Genomic DNA, 26,221 nt, shown 5'->3' with positions numbered 1-26,221 from the left:
AGCTTCTCTATTGCAATGAGGGGTGTTCTGAAAACCTCCAAATATTTTAACTTGTTATTAGAGGCAACATCTTCATCCTATGATTTGTTCAAAGGACATGTTAAATTATGTGGGTGGTGCTCCAGATGGCACTGACAACACTTTAATGTTAAAACAATAATGTGATTCTGTGACAGGGCTGTTGTTCCTGTTAGTAATGGGACAGGTGGCATCAAGTATGGCGTCTAACATGACTCATATGCACTTTTGTCATCACTGCTCTATTATATGACATGGATTTGAATGACTCAATATGAACCACACACCAGCAATGCTTGTTCTGACCTTCATTGATATAACTTCTGAAATCACTAGATGTCTGTGATGATTACAGCCTGTTAAAGTAACTGAAAATGCAAAAAGTTATTCAATTGTAGATAAAAAAGGTGCACAATTTGTTCAAAAATGCATTTTGAAAAAGTGGTGACTACCAAAATAGCATAAGCTATTACAGCTGAAACTACTAAAAAAATGGTAATTTGGTATTACCTACCATTCCAAAGTCTCTAACACTGTTGGAAGAGGAACCAAATTAAAGGGATACTTTTACACCAAAAAATGAAATTTCTCTCATCATCTACTTACCCTCATGCCATCCCAGATGTATATGACTTTCTTTCTTCAGGCAAACACAAACAAATGTTTTTAGAAAAATAATCCATCTCTGTATATTCAAATAATAAGTTGATGAATCAGTGTCTTCTGAAGAAAAACAATAGGTGTGTGTATGAAAAATACTAATATTTTAAACTTTTTTTTTTAACTTCACAACACTCTAATGAACCCACAAATGACATCTGGCCAAAATGATGGTTTATACACATACATTTTTTGGTCCAGATCTTGTATTGACAATGCAAGAGGTGAGCACTCTGTAAAGTCTACTCCAGCACATCCCAAAAACTTACACTGAGGTTAAGGTCAGTGACAATTCATGTGTTAAAATGATTCTTCATGCTCCCTCCCAACAATTCCTTCACAATTTGAGCCTGATGAATCTTGACATTGTCATCCTGGAATATGGCCATGATACATCTTAATACATGGTTGTTTAAGAAATTAAAAGCTACACACTCCATCTTTAAGGGTTAAAAGAACTGTTGTCAAACATATAACGTGCTAGAAACATAATAATCACTATAATAATGATCCATCCATTGACTCTTAAGTATATGCCTATTAAAATCCAAACAGCAACTTTTTTTGGGGCCGGGCCAGGCAGTGTAGTTTATAAATGGTAAAATATTACAATATTATAGTTTTTTTTCTCTCAAACACTTGTTTCACTTCAGATGAAATTGATCCATCAACTGTGGTAATATGGATTACTGTCATGTTCAACTTCATTGTGTGGGTTTTAAAGCATTACATTTGGGGTTTCTGTACACTGGCATTATATGAACTCACAGAGATAGATTATTTTTCTAGAAATCTTTGTGTTTATCTCAAGAAAAAAAGTCAAATACATCTGGGATGGCATGAGAGTGAACACGAGATCAGAGAATTTTCATTATTGGGAGTATCTCTTTAAGTCATGATGATTTTAGAGCAGTAAAACTACTAATGGTTTTTAGCGGTTTTTACTTAATATTTTGGTTACATGGTAAATATCAGTGTCAGTTAGAATTGCTAGTATCCATCATCTTGTGACTCAACAAGATGTTACTACACCATTCGTGTTAAATAATGTTGGTCATAAAACCTTTGATAGAGTTTCCAATTAAGAAAATTCAGTGTTCATCTTGTTGCTTTAAGATTAAAGTTTTCTGCATTTCCGGTTCAACATTATACATTTCATACTAAATCTGCTTTAGAGCTAAAGCAATGGATTTCTGTAAATGTTGTATGAAACTTCAGTATACTATGCTCTAAATAGCTAGTGGAGGATTATGGTTTGGCTGCCATCTAGTGGTTCATAAAGAAGCTAACTGGGGGAGAAAGAGACCAAATCACCCAAATGCCAGAAAAACAGACATTGAGCTATCTGCTTTACAGTAAATGATATAAAGGCAGGGGTCTGTTTTATTCCACACCAGAGCATGTGGTTCATTCTGTGTTTCCATCAACAACCCAAATGGTTTTTCAATGCACACAAAACATCTGAACAAATGATTCGAGAAAGAGGGTATCATGTCAATAACATTTCAAATAATACATGCACTAACAAACAGTACTTCAGTACATTCATTGATGTTTTTTGTGGGCTTTTGTGTTTGTAGCCTGCATAACACTAATGTTAATCAATATGTCTTGCTTTCCCAAATTAAATGAACATTATGACCCTTTCAGCGGTTTTGAAAAGGTTTTCTGTGTGAAACAAATTCTGAGGCTTTGGCCTTGACAGTCTTTGGTATAAATATAGCAGCTTTTTATCACTGTCTGGTTCTCTTTTAATCAAGATTTTTGTGTTATGATCTAAGGCTTTGGCTATGCTTGATTTAACAGTTGTTTAAAGTCATCATGAAATCAAAATAGACAATTCTTATATTTTTATGGAAAATTGCAGTAATTTATCTGTGCACTTTTTTTTTTTTTTTTTTTAATTCACCTGCCCTCCTAATCATATTTTCTCGAACATATTTTCCATTTGTGCTGGTAGATTACAGCAAAACAATCCACATGCACACAAACCTCTGCTCTGGTCGCGTCGCAGGAAAACACATAGTGAGTGGCACTGAGGAAACGAACACCAGCGATGTGTCTCTGAATGACCGAGGAGAGAGAAGTGAGACTTCCTCATGCATAATACCGCAATTATAATCACACTTGGGCCGAAAGTACACGATTATGTCAGATTTTGCGACGTTGCTCCGACTCAGCTTTTCAAAACGGAAGACAGAAATCGCTCTGAAAAATGCAAAAATCACTTTTTTTTTTTTTTTTTTTGAGTACCTTTAGTGTTTTAAATGATGTGCAGCCTATAAATATCTGTTTACATCTCAAAAAAAATGTTTTTGGGTTTCATGACCCTTTAACTAAAATAACTTTCCCTCCCTCTTGCAAGAACATTTCTTCTCTGTTGACCCACGTGAGATCAATGATCCAATCAATTCCTTTTTTTTTTTTAAATTAAAAAAAAAAAGCAAACTACAGCAAAAGTAAAGAAATATTGTGGAGAAATATTAGATGAGTAAATTTCCAGCCACACAAATATTCATTTTCTGTAGATGGGATGCGATTATTCAACTTTTCCATTTCCTGTAACCTAAGATATAAAGGAAGGAATCTGTTTTATTCCTATCCTCCAGGCAAAGTGCCAGAGACTGAGATTCACAATGAGGATTTCCAATGGGAGCTTCAGCAAGTGCCAAACAATATCAGACCCTTGTCACCTCCACCACAGAGAGACATCATCTGCCTTTGACCTTAAAACCATTCAGACCAAAAACACCAACTGTCCTGTGACGTATCACATCATCATGCCACTGAAACCCACAAAAGCACAGATATAACAATTTCAGCCATGAATTAATAATCACACAGGAAAAGAGTTATTCTCCACAAACTTGAAGTGAATGAATTGTTGGTTTTTGTATAGGTGATAGCTCAAGAACAAAAGCTTTAACAGCTGTCACACTAATCCTGACCGAAGGTGGCAACCAAATGCAAATGCAGCTACTCATGAAGTGGGAAACCCCTGGTGCAACTCAACAACTCATTGTTTATCTCTTGACCTCTTACTTTATTGGCCACACAGTTGTAGAGTTTCTGCTCAGTATTTGCATTTTTATTGTTACACCTCACTGTATAATCAGCGATTAGCAAATTTTATTGTACAGGTCAGAATTTTACATGCAAAATAGGATACATTTTCAGGCTACTATGGCAACACACACACACTTCAGTAACAGATCTGCAACCTTGTTTTTCTTGTTCAACAGGCAAAGTTAACCCTAGTTAACCTAAACATAAAACACTCAAAACACCTTGTAACTCATTGTGGAATTAATTCTGGAACATTTGGATGATTTTTATTTACTAAGAATGCTTCACACCTTGCAATCTTTTAACACGAGAAAAGACAGCATCTCTTCACAAGTAAATGTTGACTGTGAAATATTACTTGCAAAGAGCTGAAGCAGCATAACATATTTTACTTTCACAGCACATAAACGGCTGAAGGAAGGTAGAATATATTGACTATAGAGGTGTACTGTACTGTTAAGTAGGCATGTTTTATATTGTGAATTATTCATTAATATGCCCTTTGAGAATCACAAAGGTTGCTATGGGCAAGTCAGTGACGGATGAAAAAAGGAATATAGAGCTGGTGAGCCATCATTTCTGTGGAAACCACAGCACACTGGATTCTCTGAGGTGAGCTTGTTGCTTGGTGATGAAGCTTTGGAAAAAAAACTAGCTGCAGCAGCTGCTCTCCTAAGGAAGGTAACACAATCCGAACTAGATTGTGGATCTAGATAAATACAATATATGAAATAACATATTCTGGGCTCCCTGTAAATGAAAATGTTACATAAATCATTATCATCTGAAACACGGAGCATCCAAGGACAATCCTCATACATTTTATTCAACACATTTGAGTCCGGTTCTTTGTTCATGGTGAAATATTTCCTGTAAAGAACTGAAACTAAACGGTTCAGTTTTGAGTAGAGCTTTAGAGAACAGCTGAAATATGAGCTCTCTTTGAGATTTGCCATAGGCATTTTTCTTGCTCCAAATCCATCTTAAAGAGGGGCACATGACGTATGAGAAGGAATGGTTGCAATTAACTTCTCCTGAAAATAGTTTAAATGCAATTGATTTTAATATGTTCAAATACAGGGTGAATATTACACATGAATTTTGTTACCATTTGTCAAACAATAACAAAAGGGAAAATAAAATTCACGCTTAAATTACGATGGTTGCGGCATAATAAATAACCATTAACCCGCCATTTCCTTGGGTTCAGCTCCCACTAGGTTACTTGGGAAATAATATGGCTCACTGCCACCTGAATAAACAAATAATGGAATTGATCTGCTTACAAGTCATAATTTGCACATAAATTGTTCTTTTGGTGCACCCACTGTCCTCCAATAAACAGCTTAAAATTTTAAGAAACGACTGGTAGGAACACTGAATACATTCCATAGAATTGTCATTAAAATAGATAGAATCCTACACCGCTAGTGATTACTACAGTTCTCATTCATGTGGAGGATAACAGTCATTTACACCCTCATACACAGTGCAGGCATCTGAAATCCACCAATACACGGCAGCACCACTGAGCTTTGGCCATACAGGCAGGGGTATAAGCTTCTTCGGGTCAGAGTTTCCCACCTGCTTTTACATAGACATATGGGATACCCGCACACCCACGCAGTAAGAGTCCTGAGATTCAGCTGCAATTGTTTCCAAAGCTTGTTACAGGATGAGTCTCTGGCCCAGAATTTTGCGGTTAATCTCAGCCAAGGCCACCGAGAACACAAAAGCCTTCTCATCGGAGAGGTTGGCATAAATATCAATCTCCTTTTCCTGTTTTTCTGTGAAAGAAACAACAAAAAAAAAGTCAACCATGACTGTATTGTTATCAAAAGGGAACTGTGCCAAGTTAGTATAGGATACAAAGCAAAATTCAACTACCAAGGATACAAATGTAATTTATTTCATAACCAATTGAAAAACAGCAGATTTGCAGAGAACTGAAAATCATAGATTCTCCATGGAAGAGCTGATAATGCATAGTTTCTTCTAACCCAGCAATGATTCATTTAGCAGAGAGTAAAAAAAGAGCCATGTGCGTAAATCATTAATCCACAATATGAAAGCCATACACTTGGAAACAGTACAATGAACCACATGCCACCCTAATGGCTCCTGAATATTTCTTTTGTCTTGGTGACCACGGAGATATGGTCATCTGTTGTCATTTTAAGAAACAAGCTTTATGTAAAACATACTTGTGTTGCTCAACAGAGGGTTTTATTGAATAGGAGACACTATTTGGTTTACAGCTAGGTGTGGCCGGGAGTTAAGACGGATGCAGTGGGATCAGTGGTGACACGCCAAAGAGAGGCATTTTTTCTCTAAATGCAAATGAAGATAAACAGAAATCTAAAGGGGGAATGTGAAAACAGAGTGGGTCATTATGGGAGTGATGGTCAGTTTGGGGAGAGGGGTGGTAGGTAGGTCAGTATCTGGACCTCGAGGACACAAATAGCATCGTCACATTCTGCCAGTATTGTTTTTCATCTCCTCCTTTGACCAGTCACTCCAGATGTGAGTATATATGTCAAAATCTTTCAAAGAGTAGCCCAATATTTCAGCAACTTCTCTTAATGCTTAGGATATTTGAAATGCTCCTAAAATTATCCGCTTTAAGGTTTTGCTCAGTTACTGTTTGACACAACAGGCAAGAAGCATTGAAACTATGAGATGGAGGGGAAGAGCAGAACCCATTTTGTATGACTCAAAATGAGAAAATACAGACTCAAAATGGATAAAATGACAGGCATTGAAAATAAATGTCACATAGTGAAAAAGGCGCTCACAAAAGCAGGAAAGAGAACTGTAATCAAACATTATTCACAAGAGCCCTTTACAGCACACTCACTGAGAATACTTTCATTTGGATTGTCAGAAATTTTTTTTTTTGTCAACAAAACCGTTTACATAAGAGTATATATTCCAAGAATATATTTTCAAGAAATATTCCAAGAAAAGTATATGAGAAAAAAGGTTTAATATCAAGTTTATTATTATTGTAGGCAATTACATTGAAATTATTTGACATCATTGTAAAAGACTAAATGGAAAAATAAGTTATAAGATATTGTATTGTAGTTACCATAAATGTACAATGCTTACTTTTTCCCCCAGACGTGTGGGAGCACATTACCTTTTTCTTCCTCCTGCTTCTTCAGCCCAACAGTTTTTGGTCTGCCTCGTCCTCTGCGGATTGGATCCGACTGACTGTTGGAACGGGGCCGCCTCCTATTTTCCATATCACTGGTAGATGTTAAGTTTATCTTCTCTTTTCTGATTCTTTCTGTTCGTCTTCTCTTGGCATCCAATTTGTCTGAAACACAATCAAAAAGATAAATGATAAAACAATGGAGGTTGATACAGTCACATTATATACATACAAACTAGCCAAACCATCTAATAAACAGTTTTAACACAAACAGCAGCTCTATTTTTTTTTTTTCACATGATCTTTAAACCCATCCCCCAACCATACTGACAGGATAAAAAGCCAAAAAGGGGGTCTGTCAGTTCACATGCAAATCAGCAAATGGTGTAGAAAGCCACAGCCATATACAGAGCTATAATCAGAGAATTAAGAGCTCATTACTAAAAGAAAGTAGGCCTGTGTCTCTCTGAGGGAGTTTATTTATAGGGCTCTTTAGACTTCGAGTAAACGTCATTAGTAACAAGATCCTGGCAACCCTGTGTGAGGAGAGCTCATCTGAGAGTTGTTCATTTCAAAATGACACCAGAATTATAATAATAATAATAATGATAAATTGAAAGAGCAGATATACATAATTTGGCCAATTATATTTAATATTAATATTTTAATATTTATTATTTATATGTAAATATGTAAAAATCCAGGGAAAGAGGATTTTTCTGTTTTTTTTTCTTTTTCTTTTTCTAAAATTAACATTATTTTGGTCTTAATGTATATTAATGTGCGATGGTGCTGTGACTTGTCTGTCAGCATTTCCTTGATGTTTTCACTATTTTTCATCACCTTTTTTGCATGCATAATAATTACAAAATTATTAGCAAAATGCTGTTTAAATACTTAAGACAAAGTCACACCACAGGAAATTTCAGCTTTCAAAAAAAATGTGTAACATGTATTTACAATAATCAAACAATTGAATGATTTAATAATCTTGGTGTAACTCAATTCTGTGAATCACTGAAACACAATCTGTCACCAACAGATATTTTTAAATATCTATATAATCAAGTATTTCCATGGCAGCCATTTTTGATTCTAAACGCAGTGATAAGATCTGTTTCTGCTCCCTCCCTTTATAGGCCTGCCTTATGACTGCACATTAACTCAGGAATCCAGGCACTGTCAATCACCTGCATTAACAAGAAGAGCTCTGTTCTACAGCTAATTACTTCTATAGAACTGTGACACAATCACAAAGTTGCATCAAGTCTGTGAATATTATTGAAAAATATCTGGAAAGACTGTCTGTAAATGCTATAAAATAAGAATCTTTTATACTCTAGTCTAGTCTATGGTATCTGTGGTCTCATAAACATATAGTATTCTTTCTTTTAATATTTCATCTGAATTACAATTCCCCTTACAAAAGGAGTAAACCAAGCAAGGACAGGCAGGGCAATCTAAATAAAGTCTGTCCTATTTCAAATCAAGCACATTATTCTTAGCAGAGTGAAGGGTGAGCCCTACATGAATACTGCTGCTAAAATGGAAACCTAATGTTACAAGAGAAAAGACATTTCTCTTAGAAGAAAATATGACTACACCCTTCATTTAACATGATATAGTAGGACCTCGCACTCTTTACATATTTACAAATTAATTCCTTATGTGAATCGCAGAAAGCTCTCACATATTTGTACAGAAAAAATACATCACACCACTGTAAAACATTCAAACAAAAGAACATTTGTGCAGAGCATTCCAGTCATAACTCAATGTAACAATCACAGACTGAGTCTGCAAGGCCAAAAAACGCAATGCACAAGCCAGATGGGCTATGAACAATAAAAACATTAAAACTTCAGCACGCTTGAGGTTTCTAGCTTATACAATACAATTATCATGACTTAAAACTTCATATTAGTGTTTGAATATTAGATCCGAAAATGAGAAAAATCAAAAGAATGCCAAAAAACAAACAAACAAACAAACAAAAAAATTTTAAACCACAGGATTAAGTTTACCAAATAATGTTAAAATACCACACATGTAGTCACATGCCCAAGCTCATCACAACCAAAGCTGGTTTCTTAACCCTTAAATTGCAAACTTTTTTCTACACGCTTCATTTTTCATCATCACAGCAAAAATCCCTTCTATTAAAAAACCAAAACACCTCCAGTTTAACTTTAAAAAAGCCATTTTGTATACATAATCATCTTTGGGAGATTTTTTTTAAATGACTGTTGATGTATCATAAAAATTAGTCAATCTTAGATCAAAGTCTTGAAATATTGTGACTAGTTTCCAGATAAGACTGGGTGGGTGGGTGAGTGAAGAGAGAGGCAGCAGGAACAAGCTTTTCAGACAGGAATTAGTTTGCCCTTCCCCCATCCCTCTTAACACTACTCACTCAAGCACACAGCCACCACTGCACCACTCATTTCAGTATTCTCAACGCATCCTGCTGACTGGAAACTTGCCTGCTATTCATTTCCATTCACTAGCCCAAAGTTCAACACATACCAATAGTGTACATTTTTTTTTATTTATTATTATTTTTAAAATCTGCCTGACTCATGAGTATAGCCAGAAAACATGGGCTTACTATGGCAGACTCATATGTGCAAATCTTAAAGAGATGAAATTAGTTGTTCATTGTCAGTGGTAGACAAAGTTTGCTGATCAATATCTGGAATTACATTCCATTGTAATAGTTTTGAACCTGTAGCAGTCATTTTCCAGATCAATATTCACATCACATCTGGTTAAAGGCCACTTGATAAATAATTTAACTGTACTTTAGAATAACATAATATAGGAATGGATATGTGGGGTTTTCAGATGTAAAAAATACATAAAAGATGCACAATTTACCCATTACTGGAGACCTCTCATTTAATTTGGCATTCAGCAGCTTTCGGCTGATGAAGATGTAGCCACAAGTACAGGATTTACAAGCCACAGGAATCTGAGAAAAACAGAAAGAGAAAAAGAGATCAGTGTACGCAAGCACACACCGAAATTCACGTACAATGGCTGAATAAATATTTCACAACACTGGAGGAAGAGCACTTCAATATTAAGCATTTACAGAGGGATAAATGTGGTGTGCCTTTATATAGACAACAATGATGTGTCATTTGACTGAGGAGAACTGATACCGACTATAGTAAACAGGAAACAATAACCTGATAGTTTTCTGCTAAATTGATGTGCCAAAACACAATACACACAATAGAGTCTAATGAAATGATCTGAAATGACGCGACTTCTGTTTGTTCAAGGGCAAAGTAAACATTGGTAATTCATCGTTTATGTCGAAATCTGCTTGAATATATATGATCGTATCACCTCATTATCATCTTTACAAGTGGTTGAAGTCTTCACATAATATCATGTACATTTCTAATCAGTTTATCGCAGAGATTAGCCTTCTTTATGATATTTGACGAGGCGAACACAGACTGCATGAAACCTATGAAATGTCATTGTTTCAATCCAGAAAGCTGGAAATCATTTTACAGCCTTGCACGTGTTCATCGCCAAATTAAAAAAATAAATAAATTAATTAAATGTCTAATTATGTGATAATATACATAATATCGGTAATATCACTTGAATAAAATCGACAGAAATGTGAAAACCATATTTTACATCACGTAGCAACGCTGTTTGCATCTCACACACGTCTAATGAATAACTTTGCCTCATTAAAGGACACACCATACTAAACACAACAATCCGGCGGCTGAAAACTTCAGCAAAAACACAAATATGTATTATTTTTTCTCAAACAACACCTCACCTGTTGGTCACACTCCGGGCATGATTTGGTGGCCATCTTCACTTTCTTCACTTTGTTTGTAGACATATTTATAACGAAGAGTTTCAGTAATATTCCTTAACCTCGGCGGTCGTGCTACAAAACTTCCAGCTGCACTAACGCACAGAGAAGTGCAGCTGATCGGGTTCCCGGGAGCTCAGACACACACTAACCGTCCGATGAACCATCAATCGCATTATACAGCGCATGCGCACTGTAGAGGTTCGAGCGGTCCCTGGCTGGCGGCTCACGTGACCCACATCTAGCTGTGGAAAGATTAGGCCATTTTTGACTGCACACTCTAAAGTTGAGTACTGCTCGTCACAAAAGCCACTTTAGGAGAGCGAACGGCATTAATAAATAGCCTATTCAAGACATTTCCAAATATATGTCCTGATATTGCCTGCAGTACTCACGGAGCATGCGCACTACAGCGCGACAGTCACATGGGTGAAGAAGAACAATAAGTGCTGATGTAGGTGAAATAGATATGCTGCTTGAGGCACTGCCATCACATTTTAATATTATGACTTAATGAAAACAACTGTTCGATTTATATGCGACTATAACTATCAATATGAATAATCTGGTTAACAGTTTATAATACCCTCACATAAAACATTTTAATGAATAGCCTTTTTTGTAATAACACGTATTATGTATGTTTGCAGCTGTAAATATTTGTGTGGAAGTGTGTGAGAGCATTAGATTGTATCTGTAAACTGTATTACTTTGTCCTATTCCAAAAACACTGTCCTGAAATTGTTTAGCCTATTCCCTCATATTGATTTGCAAGCTTGTTTGAGACACCAACCTTAATAATTTCCCAGTTGAACAGATTATGTCATTTGTACTTTATTGGATATTTCTGACAAACATCATCTTCATCTCACTTATTACAGTGAAGTTATTAGCAGATGTTTTCATATCAATCACATTTCTTACATGTTTTCTTTGTGTTCCAGTTAATGTTTTTGTCAACTCCTCTTTACCCCACCCCCACCCACTGCTCTCTGACATCATGGGACACCATGCTATAATTTACAAAATACAATCAAAAAATAGAAAAAGAAACTATTTTGCATCTCTTTTTTCCACTGTATTTACACAAGATTATTTTGGAAAGATTTAGAATTCTATATTAATAGAAAACTTGATTGTATGATAGAAATTTGTGTATTTGAAGTACTTTTTTATACAGAAAATGAAAATCTGAACTGTAAAGAACTATTATACATTTGTTTATTTTATTAGGAAAATACTATACATAAGAAGAAGTGGGCTCAATGTAAACCACATTTTTCACATTTTATAAATGACTTCAAATTATATGTAAATCTTTTGGAACAAACCAAAAACAAAAAAACACTAAAAATATGTAATTTTTTTTTCCTTCTTCTCTCTTTTTTCCTGGCAGCTAATGTTAATGTGATATGAACATGTGAATATATAATACCTCTTGTTCTTGTGGCATTGAATAAAAGAAAAAAATATATACAAAATAAATTCAATCCATCATCAAAATTCAATCATTTCTTAAAAAGTGTGCATGAAATAGAGAAGTATAAACAGGAAAATGTTTTTGTTTACAATACAAGAAGTAAGAGAGAGATAAATACGTGAGAGATTAATCATAGAGCTGATTTTTAATTTAAAAGCTAATTACTATAATGACACTAATCTTGAGTAACATGGAAAAATGTTTCCTCCCATTCTATGCAAATATGTCATTACAGTATCATTAAAGCATTTCCTTCATCACTTTTTTAGTCTAGTATACTATTTCCCCAAATACTTCCCCATTCATACACTGCTTAAAACACAAGAAATAACAACAGAAAAGTAGAATTCCTTCCCAGTCATTTAAAAAGTGCTAAAGCCTGTTGAGCGCTTACTGAAACAGAAAGGAAAATCTCAAAAGAATGTTATGTGCGGCTCTGCAGACTTTGTGGTTGTTGGTTGCACTGTGGGAACATCATGCCCTCTTCATATGTTAAACAAGGCATTGTTCAGCACAGTGCTGCTCTTTTAACCTCACACAAGATGACGTAGGCTACTGGTACATAGGGTGTTAATGACGTTTTTGATGCGATTGAAAGAGAATCTTGTTTGGGAACTAACTGGAATGTTTTCTTTTTGTTATGTTAAACATTTCACTGGCATGCCAGCTATTATAAGTGAAACCTCTCTTTAGTTTTACCAAATATTTGCCTCTCATAAAAATTATAAAAACAGTGGTACCAGTGAGAGGTAGGTATTGTAAAAAATGCAAACAAACAAATAAACAAACATTTTCTAGGCTGTTATAGAGATTGTACAGCCTTGCTTCCAGCAGATGGCAGCATTTCATTCAGATTCCATGAATTGCAGTCTTCAAAAACATTTTCACTTCTTCAGCGTTTGACTTTAATTTGTGGTAAACAAAACCCATGTTGCTTTAGCTTCTGCTCTCACACTTTTAATGTGATGAAATAGCTACACAAGACACAAACAAGAAGATCATTTCGAAATGATCCTGTTTAATGACACCGGTCGCAATATTAGAAAGTCAGAGGTCGGTCGTATTCACTTTTGAAAAGGTTTTGCTACCAAACTGTGGTCTACCAAAATGTTTGGAAAAAATCGTTAAAGGGATAATTGAAAACAGAAATGTTAAAATGACCAGACACGTCACATGTAATCTGAAACGGCACATTTTAACGTTGGTTTCAGACTCCCTTCTGTGTGTGTGTGTGTGTGTGTGTGTGTGTGTTTTTTTTTTTTTTTTTTTTGCATACTCCTGTGTTCTGATGAAATTTTGGTCTGCTGTGACAGTCAGAAAGTCTCCTCCCCTCATACACCCTCACCGGCTGCGCAAAATCATACAGCGCTGGGTATTGTAGTTTATATTTGAGCAGTAAATATTGAGAGCGGATCAAGCACAGCAGCGTGAGAACTACAACCCCCATTGCGAGCAGAACATGAGCGCAATGAATGGGAGCGCATAAAGATTGGCGGGTGGATGATCATAGTAGGCGATGAAGCTGGATCTTTGAGCGTGATACAGTCAAGTACTTGATAATGCAGATCGGCCTTGTACAGAAGAAACATTTTCTGAAGTGATTTCATGTCAATTTTAACCTTTAATTGTCTTAACTGGCGGTCTGAACGACGGTTATAGAATCTTTTACATTTGTGTCTCTTCTCGCGCATCCTTGTTTCGAGCTTTTGAAAGGTTCACTCACTCTCTGCCGACATGTATCGCTTGCAGTTACTGGCAGCTCGGTCATTAATCGCCGGAGCTCTCGATCAGTGTACCCCCTTAACACTGACATCTCTTACCGGGGTGAGACACAAATCTCAAGGTCCGTCCGTGGAGAAGTACGGTCAGATGCGCTTCAGCACCGCCGAGGCTAAAGTGGCTGCTGGGCGTCTGGACGGAAAGATGCGGGAGAAGACACTGACCATGGACACACTGAACCCGCAGGTGAAAGCTGTGGAGTACGCCGTGAGAGGACCCATAGTCATCAAAGCTGGAGAGATTGAGAGATTCTTGGAGGAGGTGAGAAAATGTTTAAATACCGATTTTACACTTTATGCTCCCAAGTACAGCTGTTGATTTATATGAGGCTCAAATAAATGTACTCAGCCTCATGTAAATCTTCTAAGTTGTCCTAAGAAGACAACTTTGATGAAATGTTTTGATCCACTTCAAATGCTGACTACTGTATGTATAATATATACTTAATTTAACTTAGTTAATCCCAATTTATCCCAGTTTGTTGCTTTTGGATAACCTGATAAAACAAACTACAAACTAAAAAAAAGTTTTAAAAAAGTTAGTGAAATCTTGTACACAATTGTAACCGATGGCAAAATACAGTCAAATTGCCCTGTTAGACCCAAAAGAAAATTGCAATTAATAGTTTTACTTTTTTTACTTTTTTTTTTTTTTAATCTGAGTATAATTTGAGTAATATTAGTGTTTCTCTTTGGTCACAGATCTGATCTAAATCATTTATAATAGAGACTTTAATATTATATTACTAAATATGATTGTTGTTGAATAGGCTTACTGTTTTTTAACATTCTTGAATTTCTGGAGATTTGACACACAAATCTTTTTTCAAAGGAATAAACTGGAAACCGCTCTGGGATGCATTTCCCAAAAACATTGTAAGCCTAAGTAGATTGCCATGAATGGTCTTTGCGATGCTTTTGAGAAATTCTTTTGGTCACAAAGGTTACTGGTGGGATTAAATGTTCATTTTAGGGGGAAATTAACAACTAATTGAATAAATAAAATAATAAAAAAAAACTTGCTGTAAGATCACTTCTACATTAGTATTTGAATCCATCTGAATACACCCTTTCAGAGATCCTGCTTTTCATACCAAATGTGCTCTGTGGTTGAAAGTAATGTACAAAAGGACCCACCCTGCCTTGCAGTTGCTCATTTTGATTTTTTTGCCTTTTCTTATTGTCCACAAGGGTTACTTTGAATGGAACAGTGGATTCAGTCCACTTTCTGACCTTCTTGCAGTGCCGTTATCAAAGCAATGCAACAAAGGTGTCCGATTGCTGTGAAGCTGACCATTCAGCAGTAATGTTATCTAACTCTCTTTACCATGATGTAGAAGTTTGTGTGAGGTTTCATGCTCAGCAATGACTGATGAGCTCTTAGGAAGGGAGCTTTATTTATATCCCATGAACAGGTGTCTTCTGGACAAGGGCATGATGTGACCTTCATTGACAGTTTAACTTTTTTCCATGCTCTCCTGGCTTAGCATGTGACTAGATGGTACAGAATGAGAACTTTAGTAACGTAAAATCAATGACACCAAAAGTGACATAGGAAAATTATGATTTATGTCTGTAGAAGGTCAAAATATTGAGCCTGATTTCATTACAGATTTCTGCGAATGTAGCATACCCTTTACACCTGCTTTTTGTGAACAAACCTATTTATGCGTGTCCAAACAAACATCTGCTTTCACTGCAGTATTGGTAGACCTGTTAATTTGCCTACAGCTGTTTGGTGTATGTTTGGATTCTGGGCAAGGCTTGTGGCTTTTTACAAGCATTGTTCAAATAAAGGCGACCTTCTTTCTTTCTCATAGGGTGGTACAAAACCCTTCTCTGAGGTCATCAAAGCCAACATCGGGGATGCACATGCCATGGGACAGCAACCAATCACCTTCCTCAGACAGGTAACCACAAATACACACATTATTCTAGTCTTAAAGAGACAGTCTTTATCTCTAATGAAGTTGTTTTGGCATTAAATTAAGCAATTTCGGGTGTGGACTGTTGACTCAGACAAAATATTAACTGTCCAGTGATTCTTAAACTACTTCCCTCTACAACTTTGTGACTATTCAGCTCATTTAGTCTTTAGTCATTGGTCATTCGATTACTCTCCTCTCCCCCTGAGCCTTATTTCTGTTTTCAAAGCTATCTTTGTCGAATGTACTGCAAACACTAAAGAATGCGGGAGTCCATTTCTGCTGAAGGTGAGCAGAAATGTGATGTACATTCTCTCTGCTTGCAGTGTGTCAGTCAGAGAACGTGTACACAAAGACACAGTTTTATCAAATCATTTGTCATCAAAAGTGGTTCACTTTTGCAATTTATTATGATTGTGTTCATATCAGCAGTGAAACATACTACTAGAGTTCACATCAACACCCTTTTTAGGCAGACCTTGGTACTGTTCGTAAGTACCAAATGAAAACCCAGGTGTGCACCAGAAGTGAGAGTCTTAGACCTTTGTCGCATGAACAGGTTTATCCGGGTTAGCGAGGAGTCTGATTCCAGTGGCTTGAAAGAAAAGCAACTATTGTTGACCACTCAGTTTTGGAACACGCTGTACATTCCAGTGGAAGGCAGTCTCTTATTTTTGGCCTAGTTTAGTCAGAGTTGATTTAGCCTTTTCATTATGAGCAGAACAAAAGCTTGTGTGATGACCTGGAACTGCAGCTTGTGAAATGCATTTTTTGAGCCAACAGGACACCACTATTCAAGCTAACACGATAGTCATATGCTGCGTCCAAATTCGCCTACTTATACTATGCCCTAAAAGTATGTCATGAAGAAAAAGTATGTAGCAGAATAGTAGTTTTGTGCATCCTGTCACCATTTAAAATTGCAGTCAAAATGAAATATAATGTGGATAACAAATATATTTTCGTCAGGTTAGATACTGATTATTAATCACTCAAACCCCTTTATCTGAATCTCTCGGCTTAACCGTCAGACTAGCACATCTGCCATGTTTGTAGTTTTTAACACTTTTTGTTTGTGTTTGTAGTTCTAATCAAATCCTCATCCAGTGGGTTGTGGGCAATATTAGCCTTTAGAGTGTGCACAGATCTCCACTTCAGATTCTAACCAGAAAAAGTAGACCATCTTTGTTTGGAATATTCAATTCAGCATACTACGATTTGACTACGACATTAATTATAATTTCGAATGCTATTTAGGATGGATAGTATGTGAATTGGGACATGGCAATAGTCTCTGGTCAGTGTGGTCATATGATTTTCAAACTAATGTCAACTAAAGAAAATGAAGCCAAAGGGAAGCAGCCTCTGACCTGTATGGGTTATTATGCCTTGGGAAACTTTGTTGTCAAGCATAACAGAGTCCAGGCCAGATGGCTGGTGGAGTCCAGTCCTTCCCAAAGTTACTGCTTAAATCTGATCCCCATTTAGTGTGCGTATGACACACACATTTTCCTATATACAAATTGAATATGAATAAATGAATAATCAATGAAATGATATGCTTGCAACACAGTACATATTGAAATATTGCCAGAATCCGGAAATCCCATTCAATCAACTGCAATCAATTGTTTTCAGTATTTCATTATCATTGATTGCAAATAGACTCTACACATCTCTTCTGCATTTAGGCTATAATATATTATACCATTTTGTAATAAACTATAATTGGTTGTGATTGACAGTTAGAAATATTGCAGAAAAAGTTTTGCTATGGGAGAATACTATATCAGAATCTCGCAGCATTGAGAGTTTAGCAGAAATACGTTGGCAGTAGGTGTACAGAGAGACCACTGATCTGTATTTGCTCTTAAACCTGTAACACAATAAATTTAATTAAAATTGGCAATATAACATCATGCAACTCTTTGACTACAGACAAATAACAGAGTGTTTTATCTGTATTTGTTCTTTTGTGCAGGTGGTGGCTCTCTGTACATTCCCTGAGCTGATGGACAGCCCCAGTTTCCCAGAGGATGCGAAACGGAGAGCACGACATATCCTGCAGGGCTGCGGGGGACACAGTCTCGGTGTGTGCATTTGTTCCTCTAAGGTTAAGACCGTGACATTGAATCAAATACTTTTTTTTTTTTTGGCTCTGTAGTGATTGGAAGGCATCCATGTTGCCTTATTATTGCAGATCATGCAGTTCTCAGGAAGCTGGGGAACAATAGACCTGTATTGCAACACTGTTCTATTCAATGTTGTTTTGCAGTAGCAAGTGCTACAGTGCTAACGCATGTGTTTCTGTTGTAGGGTCATATAGTGCAAGCCAGGGTGTAGAGTACATCCGCAAAGACATTGCCACATACATAGAGCAGCGAGATGAAGGAGTTCCTTCAAACTGGGAAAACATTTACCTCACCGCTGGAGCTAGTGATGGCATTATGGTAAACAATTGTATATTTACAATTAATCAGAGACTTGACCTACACTGCTTACTTGACATGCATTACTGACAAACCCAAACTTTGTTTTTAAGACTATTCTGCGGTTGCTGGTGTCTGGGAAAGACTCTTCTCGGACCGGTGTAATGATCCCCATTCCTCAGTATCCGCTTTACTCCGCGGCAATCTCAGAGATGGATGCAGTACAGGTCAACTACTACTTGGATGAGGATAACTGCTGGGCCCTGGACATCAATGAACTTTACAGATCCTATCAGGCTGCCAAACAGCACTGCCAGCCTCGAGTCATTTGCATCATTAACCCTGGCAATCCTACGGGTAGGTAAATTGTAAAGCTATTCTTGTGTGCTAGGAAACATAATGCCCTAGTGGTTGTTTGGATCCAATAGCATGTGCTCTGGAAAGAAGAGCATGTCCTTTTTACCCCGTGTTGTTTTTCCAGTCGTGATCCCTCGTGATTGGGGATGATGCTTTTGAGATCTAATATTACATACATATATGATTTTAGGCAGTAAGTCTTCTGAAGCTGATCACTTTGTGTGAGGAACAGAAACAAATTTAAGCAGTAATTAGCTGAAACTCGCATACAGAATATAGAATCTCTAGAATATAGAATATTCTGTGTAGAAGATGCGTTTTGTGATTTGCTCCAGCTTGTGCTATTCTGTCTCTGGAGTGATATTTCATGTCATGCTAATCAAAACCAGGTGTTTAGCTCCAATGGAAAACATATTTACATTATCTGATACACACCCTTTTTTCATATATACACTGTGTATAGGAAATGGTAAATTAGTGACCAATTTACCGATTTCACACTCTGCTTTAGCACCTCTTTAGACAAAATCTGAGACTCCGCATTAAAATATGCCACATTAAGATGCTTCATTCTAGGTTTGATGTTGATGCAAATTATATTTAGGTGAACAATCCCTTTAAATTCTGTCATTCCCCTTTCTTCATCTCACTTTACCCTTTACAGGTCAGGTCCAAAGTAAAAAATGCATTGAAGAAGTCTTGCACTTTGCTTATGAGGAGAATCTCTTTGTTATGTCAGATGAGGTAATCACAATCTGTGTTCTTTTGATGCTGGAATTCAGCTTTGCCATCACAGGAATAAATTACATTTTTAAATCTATTAAAATAGAAAAATATAAATATTTTAATACAACATTATTATAATAATAATAATAAATCAATATTTTAAATTGCAATAGTTTCACAATATTACTGTTTTTACTGTGTTTTTGATCAAATACTGTTTCTATGAGTTGGATTTAAAAAAAATAAAAAAATAAAATAAAAAATCCTACCGACTTTGAACATTAGTGTACGTTTAAGTGTCAAGCTACTTGGAAAGTATGTGGGTCTGTTTCTACATGTTTGACTTCCACATGACCATGTGTTTCTCCGTGTTTGTGTGTGCTGTTGCTGGCAGGTGTATCAGGAAAATGTGTATGCTCCTGACTGTCAGTTCCACTCCTTCAAGAAGGTGCTATATGAGATGGGTCCTGAGTACTTCAACAATGTGGAGCTTGCCTCCTTCCATTCCACTTCCAAAGGCTACACGGGAGAGTGAGTATCCCTATCCTTGAACCTCTGCAGGGGTCAGCATGTGCCTTAATTCGAGATGGCCTTCTCAAGATTAGCTTTCACCGACCCTTCACACACTTTCACATGACATAACCTTAGTATCCTGAAACATATTTAGACATCGTCTGGTTTTGTAATTTGTGTTTTTAAATAGATGTGATGTAGACACCACCAGTGTCAAGGTATTGGTATTTGTAAGAACAGCTTGAACTGGTAGAGTTTTAAAGGCAGTCCAGTGACTTGGTCTGAGGAATTGTTGCATTTAATGTAATATTTGTTGAAACTCATTCTTCTAACTGAGATTGGTTGTTTAAAACCAAAAAGTTCTTCATGTAAAATCTGGCCTGACTGGAATTAAATGACAATGAATGTGGCAGCCTTGTCCTTCAATTCAGAGAACTCATGTGACCATGTCCATATCCTTCCACAGGTGTGGCTTCAGGGGTGGATATATGGAGGTGATCAACATGGATCCTGAGGTCAAGGCCCAGCTGGTGAAGCTTTTATCAGTTCGACTGTGCCCCCCCCTGGCTGGCCAGGCTGCAATGGATGTCATCGTCAATCCTCCACAACCAGACGAGCCCTCCTTCAGACAGTTCTACCAGGTCAGTCATGTAGTCTAGTGTTTGGTGAAGTTAAGCGCACTGTGTGCTGACACTGACAGTAACTCAATTGTTATGTTGTTTTAAGTATGTAAACATGTGAAGTTACGCATCAGTAACCAGTTATCTGATCTCTTTCAGGAGAAATCGTCAGTGCTGGGTGCTTTAGCAGAAAAAGCTAAGCTAACTGAGCAGATCCTGAATTCAGTTCCAGGAATCAAGTGTAATCCCGTCCAGGGGGCCATGTACGCCTTCCCTCGCATCTTTATCCCTCCTAAGGCAGTGGAGGAAGCCAAGGCAAGTGCTCCTACTTCAGCAGAACTTGAGCTCTCTGGTGGAGTATTATTGCTTTTGGAATCGTGATCTTAGGTGTTCCGCTTGTTTCCATGGCACTCCACATTAGCGCTGCACAATTTGGAGTAAAAATCTAATTGCTATTTTATTGATATTTAAAATGTGTGAAAAATGTGTTTTGCTTGTTTGTAGGGATGCACAGTTTGCCTAAAATGTTGTGCTAATATATTAATCTTATTATTATTACTACTACTACTACTACTACTACTAAATAATAATAATAATAAATAACAATACTAATAATAATAATAATAATAATGACTTATTATTATTATTATTATTATTATTATTATTATTATTATTATTATTATTATTATTATTATTATTATTATTATTATTAACTCTTAAATAAAATATTAAACCATATATGAAATATTACTATTGAAATAACTTTCATTATTAAAAATAAAAAAATACAGTATTTAACAATAAAAACAACTAATAATTAGAAAATAATATTTTTATTTAATAGAAAACTGCAGGGTTACCTGTTAACATGCAAGCAGCCTATGACTATTAATAAGAAAGGTCCAAGGATTTATTATAAAATATTGTATTATTATGATAAAAATCTGTGACAATTTCTTTTTGTCAGGAGGTATGCAAAATCAAAAATGGAGTTAATGTATTTAATATGTAATATTTGCCTCATGCATCCATTGTGAAAAAACAAAACAACTCCTGCACTTCTGTACACTGAGGGAAACATATAATCAATATGTTTTTCTCCAAAGTTCTTTTAGAGTTTTATTTATATAAAGTATTATTTTTTCCTATTTTTACCCAGAATAGGATGGAGTGAGCATTACTTGGCGCTAAACACGTCTGTTTCATATTGAACGCCGGGGGGCACCCTTTAGCAGATATTCCTCGCAGTATTAATATAACGCTTGTCGTTCCAGGAAATCCCTTGATTTCATAATCGCACTAATCCAAATTGCGATTACGTTTAATTTCAATAAATCGTGCAGCCCTACTCTATGTTGTTCGCCTTGTTCAAACTCTGAAAACCTCTTTCATCACCATTAGAATGGTGATCCATGTGTTATCTGATTAGGAAGGGTGTAACTAGACTATTACTAGTCCAGCGTAGTCTGCCCAGTAATCTTTCTTGAATGGATAACTAAATCCAACTGTATAATGTTGTTTAAGAGCTCTATAAATGTTAGCCACACTAACACAATTCTTGGAAACAAGCGAAGAATTATGCTTGTTTCCACTTGAGAATCTACTCTCCTACTCTGTAACTCAACTTGAATTACTTCAGAAAAGTCATAAAAAAGGTCTGAGCTGTCACTGAAGGAGTGCAAGTGTAAAATCTGACTGATTTGTTTCGGCAGGCTCTAGGAATGCAGCCTGACATGCTGTACTGCCTGAGGTTGCTGGAGGAGATGGGGATCTGTGTTGTTCCTGGTAGTGGCTTTGGGCAGAAAGATGGAACTTATCATTTCAGGTAAACTTGCTTTTCAACAGATTCAAACATTTTATCTGATATCAGGTGATTTCTTTACATGACCCCCTGGAAGTACACCATTTGAAATTTGCCATTTTTGATCATGGACACTCAGTGCATCTGTGGTTGTTGTTGTTGTTGTTGTTGTTGTTGTTGTTGTTGTTTATTTTCACCTGAGCTGAATGTCATTTGAGTATTCCGTCTGGCACCACAGGAAAGGGATTGATATAACTTTCATAGCCCTAACATAACTAGTAGTGACAGATAGCAAACAGAAGAACATAAGTTGATTTCAAGTTTTCAAAAACATGCACTGTTAAAGCATCTACTGTAATGTGTTAAATGTATGTTTTTAGCAAAAAAAAAAAAAAAAAAAAAAAAATTTTTTTGAATTTACTGTTATGCTTTTACATGTATCAGGTATCACTGCAATTTGAATGTAAATCAGTCACCATTCAGATTTTTACACTAACATGTCATGTTATGTTACTTTAACTTTGGTTTTTAAACCAGAAAAATGAAATCGCTCTATTAAAAAATCTTTCTCCCTAATATTTAAAATAGTGTTGTGTTATATTGTTTTCTTTGTCAAGTTACAGGCACATGTGCTTTAATAATTTATATGCCAGTAACACCATTTTACCTGTTTGCATTTTTCTTCATTTTTTTTTTTTTTTTTTTTTTACATTTGGTCTGTTTGTCTTTGTTTCAGAATGACAATCTTGCCATCCAGAGAGAAACTAAAGGTACTTCTTGGCAAAGTGCGAGATTTCCACATCAGTTTCCTGAAAGAGTATTCTACTGTGGAGTAACTACAGACATGAGATGTGTCCTGATTAGGAAAACATAAACTGGCGAGCTCCAGCACTACTTAACACACTACCTTTACAGTTTAAACGTGTAGTTAGTGTGTTAAGTAATTTAATGAAGTTTTAAAAAATTCAGCCTTGTTTACCAATACAAAAATGGTTTCCAGATGAGTTTTGGGGAACTATTAGCAGTTTAGTCAGACATGTAACACTGTTTGAATGTTTTCACGGTCCATTAGAGAAAATAGGACACAGCAACATTATCAATCATTTTTAATTAAATCAATTCTGCAGCAGGGTGTGTGGTTAATATACCCCCTATCATGCATAAGATCAAGATCCACTTATAAATAATATTTGTTAACAACTTTCCAAACCAGCAACTGAATTGTTCAGTTGAAATTCTTTTGTAGCGCCTTATTTGAACTACTCCACTATTTTGCCTGATGAAAATTGAGCCATTTTGCTTTGGTTTGGGGGAAGGGGTGGATTGACAACACTGAAGGTACATCATTCATGATATGGTTCTGGAAAGTTTACAAGGAGGGACTCTTGTGTTGTCCTCATTCTTAGTTGCACTCATTGCCATGCAATGTACATTTTCTTTTTTTTTAACAACATTACAAGCTTGGTCACAAGTTAAGCTTCTGTGGAAGATTGTGACTGAGCTGAAAACATGGACTGATGGGAGCATGTGTGGAGAAAGTGCTGGCTTGTAATTGTTTACTGATGTATTTTATTTCCTCTTTTTGCATTGCAAGTTATTTTAAACTATTAAACAAAATCCTGTACCATGATGCTGATGATCAAATTTCTCAACTCAGACTTTGATCATGAGTTCATGAATAACTACATAGCATGTACGCATGAAATTGCGACATCAGTAGCGAACAGCCAATCACATTCTTGGAAATTCACTTCTCATGAAAGTGAGTGTTCCTCACTTCTCTCTTCTGCTGAATATTGAGATTATGAAATGTGAAGAATTTAATCAGTTGTCCTCAAATGGGGAAACTAAAATAAAACTTCTGTTTATATCAGTGCATGTGAAACAAGTTTAAAATCTTTAATTTGGAGCAAGAGAAACTGGGTTAGTGACTTTGTTGTGTTAGAGATGTCACTGCTCACAGCTGATTGGTCCAGTTTTCAGTTTGAGGTCTCTTATGCGGAACAAAACCTGCTGTTGAGTGCAAGTTACTATGGTGATGAACACCGGAAAAAGCTAACCCACTTACATGCTACATTAAACCCACAAACAGTTGGTACTAACTGATCTAAAACTTACTTCACAAGCCAGGTGAATCTGCTTCATGGTACAGGCCTCAGGTCATTCAGATAGTTTGTTGTATTATCTAAGATCAGCCATTAGGAGATATTTGTGCCAAAGCTGACTATTAGTTGAAATTCTCCCTCTCTGACATCTCATCTATCATATCAAAGCCATTAATACTGAATGAATATTGTTAATGCTCTCTTGCATTTCTTTGAACTTATCACTTCATGTGAGGTGCCTTTACTCATGCCTGTAAACTTTTAATGAAATGAGTTTCCCTACATGCATTAATAGCTTGTAATATTACATTTTTAAAATGGCTTGTTTGTTTCTTATGTATTTTTTGTTTACATATTTTTGGAAATTGGCCCAACGTCAATATTGTACATAGTATTTTCAACTGAATATTAAAGTTACGGAGACTGTTAATCACTTTAGTCTGTTTGTCTCATTTACCACTGCTTTCAGATGTCAGTTAGAACACAAGAACATACAAAAAAGTACCAGTTGAACAACGTTCCCATGTAAATTAGCAGCTGTTGCAGAAGTCGAGATGGTCCTCACTGCAGAACATGAGATCTAGGGGGCGGGGTTTGATCTAGATCCAACTCCTCCCGCTTTACATATCCCTTAAAGGATTAGTTGACTTTCAAATTAAAATTTCTGATAATTTACTCACCCCCATGTCATCCAAGATGTCCATGTCTTTCACTCTTCAGTCGAAAAGAAATTAAGGTTTTTGATGAAAACATTCCAGGTTTATTCTCCTTATAGTGGACTTTAAAGAGGTCAAAATTACAGTTCAATGCAGCTTCAAAGGGCTTTAAACGATACCAGATGAGAAATAAGGGTCTTATCTAGTGAAACCATCGCTCATTTTCTAAAAAAAAAAAAAAAAAATTATAGAAGTTTTAACCATAAATGCTCATCTTGAACTAACTCTCTTCTTCTTCTCTATTAGAATTGCGGCAGTGTAGACACTGCTAAGTGTATTACTGCCCTCCACAGGTCAATGTTTGAACTAATTGTTGTTATATACTTGCACAAGCATATTGTACAGGTGCTGGTCATATAATTAGAATATCATCAAAAAGTTGATTTATTTCACTAATTCCATTCAAAAAGTAAAACTTGTATATTATATTCATTCATTACACACAGACTGATATATTTCAAATGTTTATTTCTTTTAATTTTGATGATTATAACTGACAACTAAGGAAAATCTCATATTCAGTATCTGTTGGACCTTAATTTATTTTCCACAGAAGAAAGACAGACATGAACTACTAGGACTTGGACGACGCCGTCATAGTTAACGTTGTAACATTGGGGCTTGCTGCCCTCTGGTGTTCTTTGCAGCACGTGGACCTGTTTATAGTGAACACATGAAGCAAAACACATTTCAGATATTAGTCTAAGGCAGCTTTGCCATCTTAAACACCTTTCATAGTCGTGTTAGAAGAAGTTAACGCCAATAACGTCTCCGCCATTACACTTGAATAGTGAAGTGCTGATAATATTGGGTCGGTAAACACAATATTGTGCATTTTAATCAATGAACCCCAACGCTAATGAAATACATTAAATTGTATTATCTTGTTTTAGATTACAAATATGATGAATAAACGTTGACCTCTTGAAAGAAAGTCACGAACTGCATTATTTTGTAACGTTATTGATAGCTTAATTAGGATGTTCTCTGAGGGTCACTTATAATGCTATTTTAGATCATGTT

The 26,221-nt window shown here is 36.1% G+C and overlaps 2 protein-coding genes across 2 annotated transcripts; one reads left to right on the top strand and one right to left on the bottom strand.

Annotated features, from left to right (window-relative positions):
* Positions 1-5,096: 5,096 nt before the first annotated feature.
* Positions 5,097-10,953, bottom strand: c11h16orf87 (chromosome 11 C16orf87 homolog). The gene is made up of 4 exons (XM_067400613.1): positions 10,710-10,953; positions 9,779-9,872; positions 6,887-7,066; positions 5,097-5,531 (listed from the first exon to the last, which is right to left on the bottom strand). The coding sequence occupies exons 1-4, from the start codon at positions 10,773-10,775 to the stop codon at positions 5,413-5,415; spliced, it is 459 nt and encodes a 152-aa protein (XP_067256714.1). The 5' UTR covers positions 10,776-10,953; the 3' UTR covers positions 5,097-5,412.
* Positions 10,954-13,691: 2,738 nt separating this feature from the next.
* gpt2 (glutamic pyruvate transaminase (alanine aminotransferase) 2) lies at positions 13,692-24,904 on the top strand. The gene is made up of 11 exons (XM_067402092.1): positions 13,692-14,268; positions 15,827-15,916; positions 17,913-18,021; positions 18,248-18,381; positions 18,474-18,717; positions 19,382-19,461; positions 19,838-19,974; positions 20,423-20,597; positions 20,736-20,891; positions 22,289-22,401; positions 23,114-24,904. The coding sequence occupies exons 1-11, from the start codon at positions 13,963-13,965 to the stop codon at positions 23,211-23,213; spliced, it is 1,644 nt and encodes a 547-aa protein (XP_067258193.1). The 5' UTR covers positions 13,692-13,962; the 3' UTR covers positions 23,214-24,904.
* The last annotated feature ends 1,317 nt before the right edge of the window (positions 24,905-26,221 follow it).

The sequence above is a fragment of the Chanodichthys erythropterus genome, chromosome 11 (assembly GCF_024489055.1).
Source record: "Chanodichthys erythropterus isolate Z2021 chromosome 11, ASM2448905v1, whole genome shotgun sequence".
NCBI lineage: Eukaryota > Metazoa > Chordata > Actinopteri > Cypriniformes > Xenocyprididae > Chanodichthys > Chanodichthys erythropterus.
Note: the sequence above shows the minus strand (reverse complement) of the source record. Positions and strands in the feature narration are given on the sequence as shown.

Excerpts from the sequence above, each read along its gene's own strand:
- gpt2 (XM_067402092.1), top strand. The coding sequence starts at position 13,963 with ATGTATCGCTTGCAGTTACTGGCAGCTCGGTCATTAATCGCCGGAGCT. Across the intron at positions 18,022-18,247 it reads CTGCGGGGGACACAGTCTCG|GGTCATATAGTGCAAGCCAG; the intron begins GTGTGTGCATTT and ends TTTCTGTTGTAG. Across the intron at positions 19,975-20,422 it reads TCCAAAGGCTACACGGGAGA|GTGTGGCTTCAGGGGTGGAT; the intron begins GTGAGTATCCCT and ends ATCCTTCCACAG.
- c11h16orf87 (XM_067400613.1), bottom strand. The coding sequence starts at position 10,775 with ATGTCTACAAACAAAGTGAAGAAAGTGAAGATGGCCACCAAATCATGC. Across the intron at positions 9,873-10,709 it reads GCCCGGAGTGTGACCAACAG|ATTCCTGTGGCTTGTAAATC; the intron begins GTGAGGTGTTGT and ends TGTTTTTCTCAG. Across the intron at positions 5,532-6,886 it reads GAAGCAGGAGGAAGAAAAAG|AAAAACAGGAAAAGGAGATT; the intron begins GTAATGTGCTCC and ends TTTCTTTCACAG.